Genomic DNA, 19,376 nt, shown 5'->3' on the forward strand with positions numbered 1-19,376 from the left:
GGGGCAATCACTTTTTTACACAGGGCCATGTAGATTTGGAGTTTTTTTTCTCACTAAATAATAAAAACCATCATTTAAAACTGCATTTAGTGTTCAATTATGTTATCTTTGACTAATAGTTAACGGTTTTTGATGAGCAGAAACATTTAAGTGTGACAAACATGCAAAAGAATAAGAAATCCGGAAGGGGGCAAATAGTTTTTCATATCTATATCTATCTATCTATCTATCTATCTATCTATCTATCTATCTATCTATCTATCTATCTATCTATCTATCTAGTGGTTTGCAAAAGTATCGGCCCCCTTGAAGTTTTCCACATTTCGTCATATTACTGCCACAAACATGAATCAATTTTATTGGAATTCCACGTGAAAGACCAAAAGACCAATACAAAGTGGTGTACAAGTGAGAAGTGGAGTGAAAATGACACATGATTCCAAACATTTTTTACAAATAAATAACTGCAAAGTGGGGTGTGTGTTATTATTCAGCCCCCTGTAGAGCCACCTTTTTGCTGCAATTACAGCTGCCAGTCTTTTAGGGCATGTCTCTACCAGCTTTGCACATCTAGAGACGTGTGTGTGTGTGTGTGTGTGTGTGTGTGTGTGTGTGTGTGTGTGTGTGTGTGTGTGTGTGTGTGTGTGTGTGTGTGTGTGTGTGTGTGTGTGTGTGTGTGTGTGTGTGTGTGTGTGTGTGTGTGTGTGTGTGTGTGTGTGTGTGTGTGTGTGTGTGTGTGTGTGTGTGTGTGTGTGTGTGTGTGTGTGTGTGTGTGTGTGATATCTGATTAGCCCAGTAGGCTACAATTGCCTCAAGATAGGTTTCTGTACTGCTGGGGGTTCATACTTTCTGAACACCCAGCACAACAAGGCTAGGAGCTGGATAATGGAAGAGGCTACACAGGCTGCCCAGAGCAACTGCAGCTCTGGGCTTCCGATATCGCTACAAATAAGATGCAATGGCAGCACAGTGCGATATTGCGCTGCTCTTGCGATAGCAAGCATTCAGACAGATACAAGACAGGGCTATAGATTGGAGTGTAACTAGTAGCAACCGCAGCTCACAGTCATGTCCACAGAAGCAGAGCAAGCAGGCTAACGGAAGTCACCAGCAAGCATCCACACAGGCAAGACTACAGGAAAGATCGTAACTAATAGCAACACAACTATGCTAACTAAGCACGGGTGATCACGATAAGCACAACTTACCGAAACATGCTAAACTGACTAGCTAACACAGTAACTGAGAAATCTCCGTAACTTGAATAAAGAAAATAACAAAGGACTCAACTAATGGATAAATATATATTAGCAAGTCTGCATATATATTTATCAAGACCTAGCTAAGCACAAGTAATGGTGATTAACAAGACAAACAACAGACAGACGGAATGCTCAGCCAATCTAGTCGCTGTTCCAGCGACGGCGACATTCACACTGAGATAGACAAGACTAACTGGTAGGAGCAAACTAATGGCAACCGCTGCTATAGTTCGTCCTCAAAAACAAGGCTAGAAGGAATACTACAAGTCACCAACGTGGTGCTGGCAGAATCTAACTATCAGGATCAGAAGGATTTCACTGAGCCCCCGCAGGTCAGCAAACATCCAGCAGACATGACAATACAGAGCAAGGCATTATACATTTACAATAACAACTTTCACAGCATAGACCCAACGACAACTCAGAGAGCTGAATGCTATGATGGGCGAGGTCTGAAAGGGGAGGCAGACTTTTATGCTAGCATCAGCCAATGGATGCAAGCATGCAAATCTCCACACAGCTGAATGGTAATCATTCAATCCTGAGCTGGCTTGATTACCATTTGCTAGCTGAAAGACTATCATAACAAATGCATGCAGTACTATGCAACAACATGCAGGAAATCCAAGGCTATCTGGCTGCAGCTCAGCTGTAGTAAGCCATTGGTGGAATGATGACAGCATCTTGAGCTGCCCAGAACTGCAGAGCAATTGCAAATGACAATGTGACTCATTGCGAATGCACAACTGAATGCAGGCTGACAAGCCAGAACGGTCCGTTTGCGGCTCCACCGCAATGGACAGAACACGCCACAGGAGGAATCCTTACAGTTTCTATGTCAGTCACATCAGGGATGCCAGTACACGGATGTAAAATCTAGCTTTCAGTGCAGCACTTTGACAAGCATTACAATGCTTATAGAACAGCACACGTTTCAAGAATATGACATAGTAAAAATCCCAGATTTACGAACATGGCACATAAAAGCACAGCATATTGCCATATGTCCTCTTCCAACGTTTTCCTATTATATTAAAAGGAACTGGGAGCAACATGTTTACTCCCTTCATATCACCCAGATATATTTGCAACTAAAGTGTAATGAAGCATCGGTTGGCCTATAAACTGTTTTGTCCCTACAGTTCTTCATAGTAGTCCCAAGATAAAATGGCATCAACATTTTCTTGCTCCAGACTGTGATCTTTATCAGTTACTTGGCCTCTGTGTGCTGCTTATTGCGTTTTGAATTGACTAGATAGTTAGAATTTGTCCTGTTCGCTGAGTTATGTTTTTTTCACCATGTTTTTGAAGTTTGTCACCTGTAGAGTACTTATTTTTCAATAAGTATTACGCACTATTATTTGGTGTCGTGTCCCAAATGTCACCTGAAGGGAGAAGGATAAGGAGGCTGCCATATTTATTTCCTTTTAAACAATGCTTATTGCCTGTTGTACGTTTTTGCTGCGCCACTGTTATCATACACTTCATTCCGTGTATTGCACCTTCCCTTCCTCTATGTATTCCAGTGAACTACTAAAAATTATCTGATATAATTAAATTATAAAGAATTCATAAATAAATAAATAAACTGAACCACAGCATTCAGTCACAAAATGTTCCAGTTCAGGGCTCGCTATAGTGTATCCACCTTGAAAACAGCCATAGGTAAACACAATATTAAATGTGAGACCCACCTGAACAGCGAGGTGACCTCTATGTGGTGAGCCTCTGTGAGTGTGGAAATAGTGGATAATCATGTGTGCAAGCACAAGTGGCACTTTTTCACTGGGAATTGTTTATTGAGGAAGACGGTATTATGCTATGTGGAGCACCGTTTTCTAGGTGCAGCTGGATGTCAAGAAGGAGCGCACCGTGGTATTATATATAGAATGCATATTACCCAATGTCCTGTGGATCTTTTATGCATCAATGGTGTCTGGATCTACCAGCTGAAACATGCATGTGGCAAATCCAGTCAAACATCTGATCTGCATGCTTGTTCTGGGTCTATGGCTAAAAGTATTAGAGGGATCAGCAGGGCAGTCAGGCAATTTGCATTATTATAGATGGCAGCCTCCATATCCCTTTCATTTCAGGAGTTTTAAAGAGGAACTCCAGCCAAACATACTGTCATTAAGTTACATTAGTTATGTTAATTAAAATAGATAGATAATATAATCTCTTACCCACACTGTTTTAAAAGAACAGGCAAATATTTGATTTCATGATGGCAGCCATCTTTTTGGTTGAAAGGAGGTGACAGGGAGCATGAGACACAGTTCCAACTGTCCTGTGTCCTGATCACCTCTCCCAGTTGTTAGGCAACTTGGACAACAACATAGGAAATCCCATCATGCTCTGCACAGCATCAGGGAAAAAAAGCCTGGGCTTTTTTTCTTTGATGGGTGGAGCTTAGATAAAAATGCAGCTAAAAATGATGTTTTGGTAAGAAAAACAAAGTTCTGATGCTGTGAAACTGTTAAAGAAACACCGAGCCTTTTCAGTGCTGCTGAGTAGATTTTTAGCCCGTAAGAACTGACAAAGTTCAAAAATATACTTATTGTTTTTGTTTTCATAGTTCCATTTGAAGCCTTATTTACCTGGAAAAGTTCTTTGAAGGATGGATGAACCGCTGGGTTAGGAACAAATGGGAGAGCATAAAATGGAAGGAACTCTGTCGTCTGACTTAAAGCTGCACCACTAGTCTCCAAGTAGGTTTTGAACTGGGAAATTCGTTCTTCACAATCAGCTCGATCCTAAATATACCAGAAAATAGTTAAATTGCACACATTATAGATGAAGAACACCAACTCATATTTACTTACAAGTTACTACAATTGAGGTAGGATTTACTTCATAAAAGATAATGCAGCGGCCAGAAGTGACTACATAAAATTAGAAGAAAAAAAAAAAAGTGTTGAAAATCACTTTATTATTATGTACTGTATTTTTTATTTATAATAGTAAAAACAGAACTCTTCACACTATGGTCCATATGCAATTCACATTTTCTCCTAGGGGTGATATTTTCACACCTTTTAAAATCACCAGCAAGCAAGAAAATACTCAAAAAGATTTTTGATAGTACATTTTCACCACCTAGTAGATAACTCAGGAAAAACAGTTAATTGTATATGGGCCTATGTCTGAGAGGAGCTTATAAAACTGCTCTCCATGTAAGTCTTACAGACACAAACTGGAATCTACTAAAAATCTATAAAAACTCTGGCATTTTCCATCCAAGTATCAATAATATATAGATTGAAAATGTTAGTTCTTCGCTGGATTAGGTAAAAAATGTTTATCTGGAACATACCAATTGTTTACCTAATCTATTGCTATCTAAATACCGTAAGACTACCTTAAAGTGACTCTGTAACAAAAATTACAACGTTTTTTCTACCATCCTACAAGTTCCTAAACCTATTGTAATCTGTTCTGGCTCACTGCAGCACTTTGTACTATCACGGTCTCTGTAATAAATCAATGCATCTTTCCCTTGTCAGACTTGTCGGCCTGTGTCTGGAAGGCTGCCAACTCTTCCGTGCTGGTCTGTTCCTCTATGCACACTCCAGTGTGTGTTTTATTTACATAAGCCAGCAGCTTCTCTGCTATCTTATCAGTGATAGAAGAGAGCTGGATAAAAATCCTCCTCTGTAATGCTGGGAATACACGTTGCGTTTTTGCCTTCGTTTTAGCCTTCGATTCGTTCGGTAAACGAATCGAGTGTTGAAAACGTATGTGAAAATAGTCATAATCTCATTATAGTTTCGATTAATAGACCCCAAAAACGAACTAGTGATCGAACATGTTTGATATTATCTCTCTTTATCCATCTAATCGAGCCATTGGTAGGCTTGATGGCTGTTCAGATCGATTATATATTCGTTTATGCTAGTCCGTCCCTGTAAAAAGGGATTTTCGTTTCGTTTCTTTGCAGCCTTCGATCATTGGAAAAACGAAACCATCAGAATCGAAAAAAAAAACGAAACCGTGGGTGGTGATATTAACCGTATGATCGATTATTTCGGGATCGAAAAGGACAAAAGGCACAATCGAAACGAAGGTTTAAACGAAGGCAAAAACGAACCGTGTATTCCCAGCATTAGGCTGTGAAAGTAGCTGGCTGACACATACTGAGGAATTACAAACACAGGCAGAGCTGTCTGCAGGAAGCCTGTAATGTTCAGTGCATGAGAGAAGAAGGGGACAGAAGGTAAACACACAAATGATCTTTTGAGATTCAAAAGGAATGCTGTATACAGCCTGCTTGTGTATGGATGTATTTTCTATGTGTGGACATATTGTACATCAATCTACTTCCTGTTTTGGTGGCCATTTTGTTTGTTTATAAACAAACTTTTTAAAACTGTTTTTGACTACTTTTAATGCGGCGGGGAGCGGCGAAATTGTGACAGAGGGTAATAGGAGATGTCCCCTAACACACTGGTATGTTTACTTTTGTGCAATTTTAAAAATACAGATTCTCTTTAAAGAGAACCTGAACTGAAAATAAAAAGTAAAAATGACCATACACAGGTCATACTTACCTCTACTCCTCAATCTCCTTCTCTCCTGCGTCCCATTTGTCCACTGTGATCGATGGAATGCTCTGTCCTCCATTTTAAAAATGGCCAGTACCCTATAACAGCTTCCTGGTCAGCACACTGTTAAACTGTAATATAGCCCACTTGAGCCATAGGGAAACATGGACATTACCTTGCACAGTCAGTTATAACTGACAGCTGCGGATATATAACTGACAGCAACTGGTATATTTCAGTTCTGACAAAATATTGTCAGAACTGGAAAGGTTCACTGTAAGAAGAAAATGGTGAGCTTCTGAGAGGAACTGACGGTGAGGTTAGTATGTAACATTCATTTGCAGCCACGTCATGTGTTTATGTTAAATAATTTTACTCACTTCAGGTTCCATTTAACTCGTATCATATTAAAGCGGAATATAACCCTGCATTTCAACTTTGCTCTAAAACATTATTTACAGTATATTATATGCAACCAGCATTTTTTTTTTTTACTAGACCAGCATTGGAAGGGTTACACAGGGCTTTAAAGTTGCTGGAGATTTCTGCAGACGCATCCGAAGCTGAAATAGATAAATTTTTTGTTTACATAAATGTATCTAAGTGTTGAATGTGACTCATCTCTCTGACTGAGAAGGAGCTTGGAGGACAGCCAAAGAGTGTGTAACATTTATCAATAGATACATGTAACTAAATAGAATGTATCTATCTGAACTTCTGCATATCTCTCCACGGACCTTTAAACCTCTGTGTTTAACCCTTCCAATGCTGGTCTAGTAAAAAAAAAAATGCTTTTTGCATATGATATGCTGTAAATAATATTTTAGAGCAAAGTTGAAATGCAGGGTTATATTCCGCTTTAAGGCAGGTGGGTAGCAGGCTATACTAGGGAAAGGAGGAAGAGTCACCTGGCTATCTACAGTGGGATGCAAAAGTTTGGGCAACCTTGTTAATCGTCATGATTTTCCTGATTAAATCATTGGTTGTCACGATAAAAAATGTCAGTTAAATATTTCATATAGCAGATACACTCAGTGATATTTGAGACGTGAAATCAAGTTTATTGGATTTACAGAAAGTGTGCAATAATTGTTTAAACAAAATTAGGCAGGTGCATAAATTTGGGCACCACAAAAAAAGAAATGAAACCAATATTTAGTAGATCCTCCTTTTGCAGAAATTACAGCCTTTAAACACTTCCTGTAGGTTCCAATGAGAGTCTGGATTCTGGTTGAATGTATTTTGGACCATTCCTCTTTACAAAACAGCTCTAATTCATTCAGGTTTGATGGCTTCTGAGCATGGACAGCTCTCTTTTACTCACACCACAGATTTTCAATTACATTCACGTCTGGTGACTGCGATGGCCATTCCAGAATGTTGTATTTGCTCCTCTGCATAAATGCCTAGTGTATTTTGAGCAGTGTTTAGGGTCGTTGTCTTGTTGAAAGATCCAGTCCGGCCACAGCTTTAGCTTTGTCACGGATTCCTGGACAATGGTCTCCAGAATCTGCTGATACTGAGTGGAATCCATGCTTCACTAAACTTTGACAAGATTCCCAGTCCCTGCACTGGCCCCACAGCCCCACAGCATGAAGGAACCACCACCATATTTTACTGTGGGTAGCAGGTGTTTTTCTTATAATGTGTTCTTTTTCCTCCATGCATAACACCCCTTGTTATGCCCAAATAACTCAGTTTTAGTTTCATCAGTCCACAGCACCTTATTCCAAAATGAAGCTGGCTTGTCCAAATGTGCTTTAGCATACCTCAAGCGGCTCGGTTTGTGCTGTAGGCGAAGAAAAGGCTTCCTTTGTATCACTCTCGCATACAGCATCTCCTTGTGTAAAGTGTGCTGAATGGTTGAATGATTCACAGTGACTCCATCTGCAGCAAGATGATTTTGTAGGTCTTTGGTGTTGGTCTGTGGGTTGACTGACTGTTCTCACCATTCGTCGCTTCTGTCAATCAGAGATTTTTCTTGGTCTGTCACTTCGAGCCTTATCTTGAACTGAGCCTGTGGTCTTCCATTTCCTCAATATGTTCCTAACAGTGGAAACAGACAGCTGAAATCTCTGAGACAGCTTTCTGTATCCTTCCCCAAAACCATCATGGTAAACAATCTTTGTCTTCAGGTCATGTCAGAGTTGTTTTGAGACCCCCATGTTGCTACGCTTTAGAGAAAATTAGAGTAGGGAAACTTACAATTGACCCCCTTAAATACTCTCTCATATAATTGGATTCACCTGTGTATGTAGGTCAGGGGTACTGAGCTTACCAAGCCAATTTGAGTTCCAATAATTAGTTCTAAAGGTTTTGGAATCAATAAAATGACAACAGTGCCCAAATGTATGCACCTGCCTAATTTTATTTAAACAATTATTGCACTCTCTGTAAATCCAATAAACTTCATTTCACTTCTCAAATATCACTGTGTCTCCTATATGATATATTTAACTGACATTTTTTATCGTAACAATCAACGATTTATAGAGGAAAATCATGACGATTAACAAGGTTGCCCAAACTTTCGAATCCCACTGTATACTGGAGGGAGGGGTGGTCATCAGGCTAACTTTTAAGGAATGGGGAAGGGTCACCTGGCTTCTTATACTAGAGGGAAGGGGGAGGGGTCATCAGGCTATCTAAAATGGAAGAAGGGTGGGGAAGGGTAATCCGGCTACCTATACTGGAGGTGTGGGTGGGGAAGGGTCATCTGGCTGTCTATAATAGCGGGAAGGGTCAACGAGCTACTTATACTGGAGGAAGGGGGAAGGGTCATCTGGATACCTAAACTGGAGGGGAGGGAACATCTGGTTACCTATACTGATGGGGCGGCTGCTGACAGTGGCATTGGGCAGTAAAGAGTGCAAAATCCGGCCCTGCAAGTACATGCAGTGAGAACGTTTTCTAATAAATTCTTGACTACCATATGTTCTGAAAAGTTTGCACTGATGGTCCTACACATTACTATGAATGCATAACAGCTATTTTACTAAATCTTTTATCAAACTTCATTATGATCGAAATGACATGCTGTCTAATAACATAAAATACTGAAATCATCATTTAAAGTTTCCACAGCAGGGAATAGCGTGTTCATCCACCCCATCTCCATAAAGAAAACCACACTGCATGACTACAGGCCATGTCTGTATGTCTGTATGGCATTTGTTCCTAAACATCCACGTGAAACAATCACTAATGATTACTTCAAGGAAACTAAAACTGGACCATATATCAGTTGCTTCAAGGCAGCAAAAGTTCAAACTCTGCACTTAGCTTTAGCCACAGCTGTTTTTGAGGACAGGTTTAACCACTTCACCACTGAGGGGTTTTACCCCCTGAGCACCAGAGCAATTTTCACCTTTCAGCGCTCCTTCCATTCATTAATCTATAACTTTATCATTACTTATCGCAATGAAATGAACTATATCTTGTTTTTTCCGCCACCAATTAGGCTTTCTTTAGGTGGGACATTATGCCAAGAATTATTTTTTTCTAAATGTGTTTTAATGGGAAAATAGGAAAAATGTGGGGAAAATTTTTTTTCAGTTTTCGGCCATTATAGTTTTTAAATAATGCATGCTACTGTAATTAAAACCCATGAAACGTATTTGCCCTTTTGTCCCGGTTATAAAACCATTTAAATTATGTCCCTATCACAATGTTTGGCGCCAATATTTTATTTGGAAATAAAGGTGCATTTTTTTCAGTTTTGCGTCCATCCCTAATTACAAGCCCATAGTTTATAAAGTAACAGTGTTATACCCTCTTGACATAAATATTTAAAAAGTTCAGTCCCTAAGGTAACTATTTATGTATTTTTTTTAATTGTAAATTTTTTAATTTTTTTTTAATTACAAAAAAAAAAAAAAAATAGGGAGTGTGGGAGGTAATGAGTTAATTTTATGTGTAAAAGTCATTTATTTGTATGTGAAAAATGTGTAGGGTGTAGTTTACTATTTGGCCACAAGATGGCCACAGTAACTTTTTGTTTTAATGCGACCTCCAAAGTATAAGGAGGCTGGACACGTGAGTTTTTTTCTCACAATGATCGCGCTGCCCATAGGAGAGCAGCTGATCATTGCGGGGCTTAGATCAACGAACGGGAATGGATTTTCCCGTTCACTGATCTCTGGGCGAGCGGGCGGCGGCGTGTTTACTAGCGGCGGGCGGCGTGTTTACGAGCGGGAGCGCGGGCAGCGTCGGGAACGCGGAAAGTACGTGTTTCTCCGTCCCTGGTTTTTAAAGGATGGAAAAAGGGGCGGAGAAATACGTACGCGCGGGGGTAAAGTGGTTAAATTGCAGTGCCATATATAGTCGCATATAAGCCGAGGTACCTACTTTTCCATCAGAAACCAGGGGGGAAAAAATGATTGACTCGCATATAAGCCCCCTTCCCAATATAGCCCCTGCCACAGTAGCCAGATGCTCCCCCAGTACAAGTCAGCCCCCGTCCTCATAGCCAGATGTGCCCCAGGATCATACAGCTGTGTCTCAAGAAGCCACTAGATGGCGTCATAGATATGAGACACAGCAACTGTCACACAGGAAGAATCCCCGATCATTGCACCGTTGACACGTTGCTTGCACGCTCCTCTCCACAAGCCAGGGAACACAGTTAGTCTTGAGCAGTGCACTCTGCACAACATGTAGCGGGGATGAAGGGCACAGACACAGCACGGTGCACGCTGTTAAGAGCAGGATCACTAGTGCAAGATCCCTATGCTCCTCTGCCAGTAACAAAACCTGCTCCACCATCTGTTTTACTCCACTGACTCGCATATAAGCCAAGGGGGTAACTTTTCAGCATTTTTTTAATGCTGATAAATTAGGCTTATACGCAAGTATATACAACAATTCCTAAGGGTCTAAATAAATACAAACATTTAGTGAAAGCCAGTAGGGAAGATGCCAGAATACTTACAGACTTGACCACTAAATCAGATTGGTCCAGTAACTGTAACAGAAAACTATACAGTTTTCTGTTCTTGATTTTTATTGGTCTATTTCTCTCACCAGTGGTCAGAAGAAAATCCCATTGTCAAAATGCAAGCAAGCAGAAGAATGATTCTAAGGGCCTGTTTCCACTACACGCAGATTGGATGCAGAAAAACTGACTCCAATGAATGCCTATGGGCTTGTTTCCGCTAAACGTGATTTTTCTGATTTTCAGATTTTCCCATAGGCATTTATTGGAGTCAGTTTTTCTGCATCCAATCTGTGTGTAGTTGAAACAGGCCCTTAGAAATATAATGCTTTCAGATTCCTTAAATTGTGCTAATTATTAATGCCTAGTAATGAACAACATTATTCTCCTAGCATGCAAATCTCTCCTGGCTCAGGGAGGTAATTACATTTTGGCCAATCAAATCCTGCAGCTGCCAGTAAAATTGCTGTGAGCTAATTCATTAGAATCTGCTGGCTTTGATTTGCTTGATTTCTTTCTCTTCCCAAGTCAGTGGAGATGTTGTATGTTAGGAGCATTTTTGATCACCATTCATCATGACATTCCAGTTCTACAAACAGTTTCAAGAATGTGGTGTTCAGGCAGTCTAACTGAAGGTAAATAGAAGATACTGGGACACTATGGGCCCAATCCAATTCACTTTTTCCCCTGAGTTTACTTTTTAAGATTTTCACAAATCAATAAAATGTCTTTTATGCCACAAGCAACAAAGACAATACTCAGAATAATTTTGACAATACAAGTGACCCCCTACTGACAAACAGGTTCAATGAGATTGTTTGCAAGTTGAATTTGTTTGTAAGTTGAGTCCTGAGTTAAACATGGTGAAACGCAGATAAATTATTTACTTTTGGACAACTCTGGATTTGGACATATAGTATAAACTATGCTTTGTGGTTGTTTTTTTTAATTTTCTGAAGTGTTTTAAACTATGTATAATACTTTATACAAAGATGTAACATTTAACAACAAAAATGTGTAATAAAAAAAGCAGTATTGTATATTTTGTACATGAAGACAACTTTGTATCTCTAAAACATTGTGAGTCAAGTCGTTTGTAAGTAGGGGACTGCCTGTACATTGTCACCTACTGGTACTTTTTGGTACCTTTTCAAGAGCACAGCGCTGAAAAGTAATTTTAAAACAGAAGGTGAAAAATTATCTCCTAGCCTTTATTATTTGGGAACAAACATTTTTAAATTGCATATCATATTTTAGAATATGTTTTGCCAATATGTCTCTTTAGTATCTAGGACGAATCTCATATTTGTATTATTCACTTCTAATTATATTCCGCACAGATGATGGCTGGACATTACAAGGTCATTTTTAGTTGGGACATTATTTAAACTTCCTTTAAACCACTTGTGCTGAAATCATCAAGACTGTGAAAACTTGACAGGAAACTTCAGGGAGAGGAGGATAATATCACTGGAAGGGAGGATAGGACATCAATAATCACACACAATGCATCATTAATACACCATTAAATGTGATCAAGACAAGGATGTGAGAAGTTATCTTTGCTAGGCCAAAAAAAGCAAGCCACTCCTGAAGCTGTGATAGCATTTACTTAATTTAACTTAATTTATGTATCATTGACTGTTTACATTGTGCTGACACGCCAGGCAAGCGTCATAACACTAAATTAACACATCCCTTTAGAACTGGTTCACCTTTCTGTATTATTATGCCATATGTACCCTCCAATATGCCATATGTCATGATGGGTGATTTTTTGGATTAGTAAAGGCAACATATTAGACAGTTCCCATGGTCTGTGTCAATTTTCTACAACGTGCTCTTCACAGAGCCTTCTCTTCCTCAAAGAGCATGCCCTGTCTCATGTGAACCCATCCGCTGGAGTGGCGGGTGTGATTTTACATAGTGTATTATCCGGAATATAAGACCCTTTTTCTTCCCCAAAACTGGGAAATATTCGAAACATACAGTAAAAAGTTGTGCGCAGAAAAGCACTTACTTATCCAGCCGCCACTCGTTTTCCATCAACCTCAAACTCCCCCCTCCTACATAAAGTCCGGCTCCCCCTTGCTGCGCTTCCTGGCGGCATGCTTGAGAGTAGACGTCAGATCGATGGTGACCTGCAGTGACAGCGAGCCTAGCCCAATTGCAGCGGCTGCCATATACAGGAAGTGACATCACTGGTTACTTCCTGTATACAGTGGCCGCTATAAATGGGCAATGCTTGCTGTCACTGTGGGTCACTGCTGATCTGAGGAATACTCTGAAGCATGCTGCTGAGAAGCACAGCGAGAGGAAGCCAGAGTTTATGCAAGAGGGGGCCGTCTGGAGCAGAGAGCAGGTAAACGAGTAGTAGCTGGTAGAGGGAGGGGGGGTGTGCAACTATGGGGGGGGGGGGGGGAGACAAAGGCTACCTATACAGGGAAGGGGGGGAAGGCAAAGGCTACCTATATGAGGGGGGTGGGGAAGAGGCAAAGGCTACCTATACAAGGGGCAAAGGCTACCTATACAGGGGAAAGCAAAGGCTACCAGGTTTTAGGGTTTTTCTCCTGGTTTTTGCCCTCTAAACCTAGGCACATCTTATAGTCTGGAGCATCTTAAATTCCGAAAAATACAGTAATCTGAATGTTTTTCCACACGCAGAGTACTGTGCTTCACTTGTGCTCCACATCTGCATTATTTTTAGTTCAGGCTTGCTTTTAACAATGCCAGTTGTCTGGCTGTCCTGCTGATCCTCTGTCTACAATACTTTCAGCCAATGATGCAGAACAAGCATGCAGATCAGTTACTCTGACTAATATTTGACCATACTACTTGCATTCTTGTTTCAAGTGTGATTCAGATACTATCGAAGCTAAAAAGATCACATGGACAGCCAGCAAGTGAGATCTGGTCCAGTGTTGGAGCAGATATGTCAACATGAATCCAACCACCTTAAATGACTAACTGTACATAGTTTTCCTGTTAGCTCTTAAAACTTTGAGTTTTGGTATGGTCCTGATCCAGTTCTGTATCATGCCTAAAAAAGATACTTAAAGTTTCAAAACTATATACAGCTAGTTACAGCCTGCCGATTAAAACAGCTAGTAAGCAGGGTGAGTACAGGTTCTCTTTAAGTAAAGGTACACTATAATCAAAATTTCTGAGGTTCTAGACAAAGTTCCTCAATACAGTTACAGTAAAGAAGTGAGCTAAGTGAAGTAAAATATAAACCTTGTAATAAAAACTACTGTTATATTTTCAGTTGTGATAAACTCTTGCAGATACTTTTAGGTAAGCAAACTTTTTATTATTATAAATGGTTTGCCTTATGTCAGTAAACGTGTACATCATGTTTACAGGATCACTACTTTGTTTTAATAACTGCATATTTCTACAGCTAATAAAATAAGGTAATCTCTCTTAGTATTTATTTCCTGGATACAGCTCGTACCAGTTCCACAGTTCCCTTGGGTAAAGATATTACACTGGAGAACAAGTAGGCATATTATTTTGGGGCCCATTTATAATAAAATGGACAAACAGGAAAAAAAATGCAGTACCACATTTATCCCCAATTTGTCAATCTGCAACTCCATTCAACTGAATAAAGTCATGGCTCACGACAATCACTTCTCACCAGAAAAAGTAGCAATACGCAGGCCACTGCCTAGCTGGCAACTTCACAAAAGTGATGATCTGTGGAAAACTGGTAAACAGACATCAATGGCCTCCATTGTGGCCTAGGGTGTTCTCTACTTTCTAACAGGCAAACAAAATTTGACGATGTTTAAAGTGGGAAACACTATTTTATAAATATGACGGTTGCAGATTTTGTTGGGGAATGTCCACTGAAATTGACAATCATATATAAGTGAAGAGCGTAGTGTAGTGAAGAGCTTATCACCACATAGATAAATCTGAAAAATGCTTACATCTGGGTTATATTTGCAGAATTAACGGAACTTTCAGGTAAACATCCTGTTGCCCTCTTTACAGAAACAAAATAAAATGTACTGCTACGCAATATTGATCAGGATTTTTCTTGATTACTAGAGAGAGCTTCTCACTATATCTCTAATTAAACAGAAGCAACAGTGTTTATTCACCAAATTTATGGGCCTTATTTTCAATGCAGATGATTAAAAAATAAAGTGTCAGCTGAAAACTGTTAAATATACCAATCACTTTTATCACTGTATTATGAGTAATTATTTAACAAAAAAAGGACATACAATTCGGCCCGTATTGCTCTTTAATGGGAAAATGGCAAAATGGATGTTGAGGTAGAATTCCAACTTCTGAGCCACGGGATCTCCGCTACGAATCTCCGCAGGAACATGTTCTTCCCACTTCTCAAAAAAGGTTTTCCTGTCCCCATCTTCAAAAGCACTGAGAAGATCTTTCTGCAAGGAAAACAGATTTCAGAGGTCACAAAGATGAAGGTAACAGTTGATAAGAAATCCAACTAGATATATAGCAGTAGTCCCCCCCCCGATTCTTTTTCTCTCCCCCCCCCCCCCCCCGCCCAGGTGTATGATTCCTTTAGGGGACTATGCACGCTTCTGTTGGTAGTCATTCAGATTCAACCTGGTCGTAAGGCTGCCATACACTGGTCTATTGCCACCAGATCGACCAACAGAGATCCCTCTCTGATCGAATCTATTGGCTGCCCATACACTGCATACAGATTTTTAATCGATTTCAGCATAAAATCGATTCACAGCCTGTGGAACTGCTCCCGCCGCCCCTGCTCCCCCGGCCAGCTGCAATACATCACCTGTGCTCCGGCCGGCGAGAGTCCCCGGGTCCGTGTTGTCCCTTCTTCCAGCGTCCTCCTCCGTCTCCTCTTCCCTTCCTGTCCCGTGACAAGTGGAAGTTCAAACAGTAGAGCGCCCACTACAATTTAAACTTCACCCTCACAAGACAGGACAGGAAGTGAAGATGGAGAAGAGGCCGGAAGAAGTGAGAGACTGCGGGGACCCGGGGACTCGCGCCGGTGGACAGGCGATGTATTGCTGCATCGGTCGTCACCGTATTTTCACAGCAGATTTGATCAGTGATCGAATTTGCTGTATTTCGATAGGAGATCGTCGTAGTGTAAGGGTACCTTTAGGATGCACTGCCATTTCTCCCCAGCTGTTTTAATGTGTGTGTACCGCTGCGTCCACACCATGCATATTACAACTTTGCTTTTTAGTATTTTAGATGGTACCATCTGTAATCAGAAATCAACCAGTTTTCCTCCTCAATTAATAACCTTGGAGTAATTTATATAGAGAAACTTTGAAAGCTGCTGCATAATTAGAAAACAGGCAACTATAACAAACTAAAGCAATCTAAACTTAAAGAGAGTCTGAAGCGAGAATAAATCTCGCTTCAGACCTCATAGATAGCAGGGGCATGTGTGCCCCTGCTAAAACGCTGCTATCCCGCGGTTAAACGGGGGTCCCTTCACCCCCAACCCCCCCTGCAAAATCAACGATCAACTTGGTCGTAAATTTTGCTCTTCCTGGAGGCAGGGCTAATGGCTGAATCCCTGCCTCTCAGCGCGTCTATCAGACGTGCATCGCTGCCTCTCCCCCGCCCCTCTCAGTGAAGGAAGACTGAGAGGGGCGGGGGAGAGGCGGAGGTACGAGTCTGATAGACGCGCGGGAGGCAGGGCTGCGGCGGTTAGCCCTGCCCCAATGCGGAAGCGTTCCCCCGCTGCACGGAGGGGATTTGGGGGATCAGGGAGCCCCGTTAAGCCGCGGGATGGCGGCGTTTTAGCAGGGGCACACATGCCCATGCTATCTATGAGGTCTGAAGCGAGATTTATTCTCGCTTCAGACTCTCTTTAAATTGCCACTCGTCTGGAAAGTGTACATTACAGAAGGTTGGAACTAGAACACAACAACCCACTATGGAATTATCAAGGCCTGTAGGTGTGAAAATCAAGCCCCGCGATCCTGTCTAAAAGACGCCATACATGTACAATCTGATTGTATGTACAATCGGTAAACTAAAAAATATCGATTTCACGCTGGAAATTGGGTAATTTCACTGCCACCACTCTCTCGTGTTAGGGAAGAGAGAGACTCCCGCTAGCTATTCCTAGAAGGAAGAAAACTGTTATTTACAACCTAACTAGCAAATGACACTTTATAAGAAAATAATAAAACAATGCGGTAAAATGACTCCTCAGAGGGTAGATCCTTTGTAGCAACAATCAGATAACCAGAACAGGCACAAGGCTGAATGATATAATTGTTAGTTTTATTCTAAAACTACATACACACAGTATACTTTAACTCACAGATAAATATACCTGTCCAGCAGAACAGATTGGTTTGATAGAAAGAGAGTAGAGATGAAAGAGAAACAGAATGTCTTAAAGTGGTATAACACCCAGCATTTCAACTTTGCTTTAAAAGATTGCTTACAGCTTAGAAACTATTATGGCAGATATTTTTTTTAGCAGAAATTCACTGAATGGATTAAACATGACATTTTAGTGTTGCATTTAGCTAGAAATCCTCCTCTGTGCTGAGGTTTAGATATAAATGTATCTATTTACAATGTAAATAAACAAACACCTCTCTGAGAGAGCACAGAGGGCTTCCCAGACAGGCTTTTCAGAGGTCTATTTGCATTCCAAACAAAGATACATTTGTAACTAAACCTCAGCACGGATGTGGATTTCTAGCTAAATGCTAAACTAAAATGTCATGTTTAACTCATTCAGTGAATTTCTGCTTAAAGTGGCACTTAAGTCAACTAAAAAAAATGAGTTTTACTCACCTGGGGTTTCCCTCAGCCACCTGCAGCTGATCGGTGCCCACGTAGAGTCGCTCCGATCCTCCTGGACCCGCCGGCAGCCACTTCCGGTTTCACCGTCACCGGCCGTCAGGAAGGGAACGCAAGTGATTCTTCGCGTTCCCAGCTACAATAGCACCCCCAATACTGCTATTGCCTGCAAGGAAGGCCGCAATAGCAGTATAGGGGGTGCTATTGTAGCTGGGAACTCGAAGAATCACTCGCGTTCCCAGCCTGACGGCCGGTGACAGCAAAGCCGGAAGTGGCTGCCGGCAGGTCCAGGAGGATCGGAGCGACTCTACGTGGGCACCGATCAGCTGCAGGGGGCTGAGGGAAGCCCCAGGTGAGTAAAACTCATTTTTTTTTGTTGACTTAAGGTTCACTTTAAAAAAAAATCTGGCATAATAGTTTTTAAGCTGTAAGCAATCTTTTAAAGCAAAGTTGTAATGCTGGTTGTTAGACCGCTTTAATGTACAGTTCAAATACAGTTATTAGTAGTCCATACAGCAATCGCAAGTCTTTGGAGAAAGACCACGATGGCCGATTGCCATGCCTTTGTGAAATAATCCAAGTGATTTTGCCAGTGTCCAGCTGGCTTTCAGGATGTTATTCGACAAAGATTTTAGATGAAGGACTTTGGACCCCCGCTTGGACTACTGATAAGGATCCACCCTGTGTCCCTTTTGAAGTCAGGGCAGGGGCACTAGGTGTCAGAATCCTGCTGAGATCGGTTCCTAACAGTCTGGTGAAGGATGATTTTTATGAGCTTCTGTCCACCTAATCTCTGATGGATGGCCTCTAACCCTTCCAGAAATGCTTGTGAACAGCTTTTCACACTTAGGTGAAAGGTTCGGAAATTAGAAGCTATCAAAGAGCCAGGGAGAAGAGAAAAAAAGTTTAATTTAAAAAAATGTTAGTTTGGTTCTCGGGAACCGTGTGAGCGTCACAGTAGGAACATAAATTCTCCCATCATGCAATCTCATTTTATAGGTACTTCTATGACATTCCCTCTAGGTGCAATTTCCCTTTTTAACTGCACAAGTTAAGGTGGCCAATAGAAATTCTGATCGGACGAAAAATCGTTCACTACACCATCAATTAAAGGAATACTATCGATTCACATATTTTTTTCAATTGACACAGGAATTGTTTGGGAAGTGCTGCAAAGTACTGGTGTATACATTTTAGTAGCAACTTCTTTGTTTACTGTTATCAATATACATTCAAACTTTACTGACGCCAAAACTGACCGCTGACTGAACCATGAGGAGAGGGGAAATTCCCCTCACACTTGATCAGTTAACTCTATGTGTAGCCCTGTGTGTGACAGAGAAGAGAGCTCCCAACAGCTGCAGCTCCTGTGTCCTGTGTTTCTGACTGACGTGTCGGAAGAGAGCAGAGGAAATGCAACGAATTATCACAGCTTTTTCATACTGTTTTTGCTTTCAGAGTTTGATATGTTTGATATTTGCTTTCTGCAGTCTGATATGCAACTCTGGCTGTGCATTGAAGCAGACACCCCTTCTGCAATTGATTTGTCCCAATATAGCTAAATCCTACCCTCAATAAATTACAGCTTTTGCCTCTGATATTTAACATGAAAAGTAGGAAAATGTTTACACAGCTACTTAGACATTATTTGCACACTCATTTTAGAACACTTGGGTATCGATAGTATTCCTTTAAGCTTCCTATCTATCACGACCAACAAGAAAATCCAAATTTTGGTTCGACGAATTCAATCGGATTGTTTTTATAATCATTCAGTATCGATTGTGCCCATCAACTGAGATTATTTACAACCAATCCGATCAGAATTTCTGATCACTCAAACGATTTTTC

The 19,376-nt window shown here is 40.8% G+C and overlaps 1 protein-coding gene across 3 annotated transcripts in view; it reads right to left on the reverse strand.

Annotated features, from left to right (window-relative positions):
• Window positions 1-19,376, reverse strand: part of ARMC9 (armadillo repeat containing 9) — a 294,287-nt gene that overhangs the window by 233,654 nt on the left and 41,257 nt on the right. For all 3 annotated transcript variants that reach the window (XM_068281283.1, XM_068281282.1, XM_068281281.1), the window contains exons 4-5: window positions 14,975-15,145; window positions 3,863-4,018 (exon numbers count right to left, since the gene is read on the reverse strand). In XM_068281283.1, the coding sequence (XP_068137384.1) occupies window positions 3,863-4,018; window positions 14,975-15,145 (327 nt within the window). The remainder of the gene's footprint in view (window positions 1-3,862; window positions 4,019-14,974; window positions 15,146-19,376) is intronic.

Source organism: Hyperolius riggenbachi, chromosome 4 (assembly GCF_040937935.1).
Source record: "Hyperolius riggenbachi isolate aHypRig1 chromosome 4, aHypRig1.pri, whole genome shotgun sequence".
NCBI lineage: Eukaryota > Metazoa > Chordata > Amphibia > Anura > Hyperoliidae > Hyperolius > Hyperolius riggenbachi.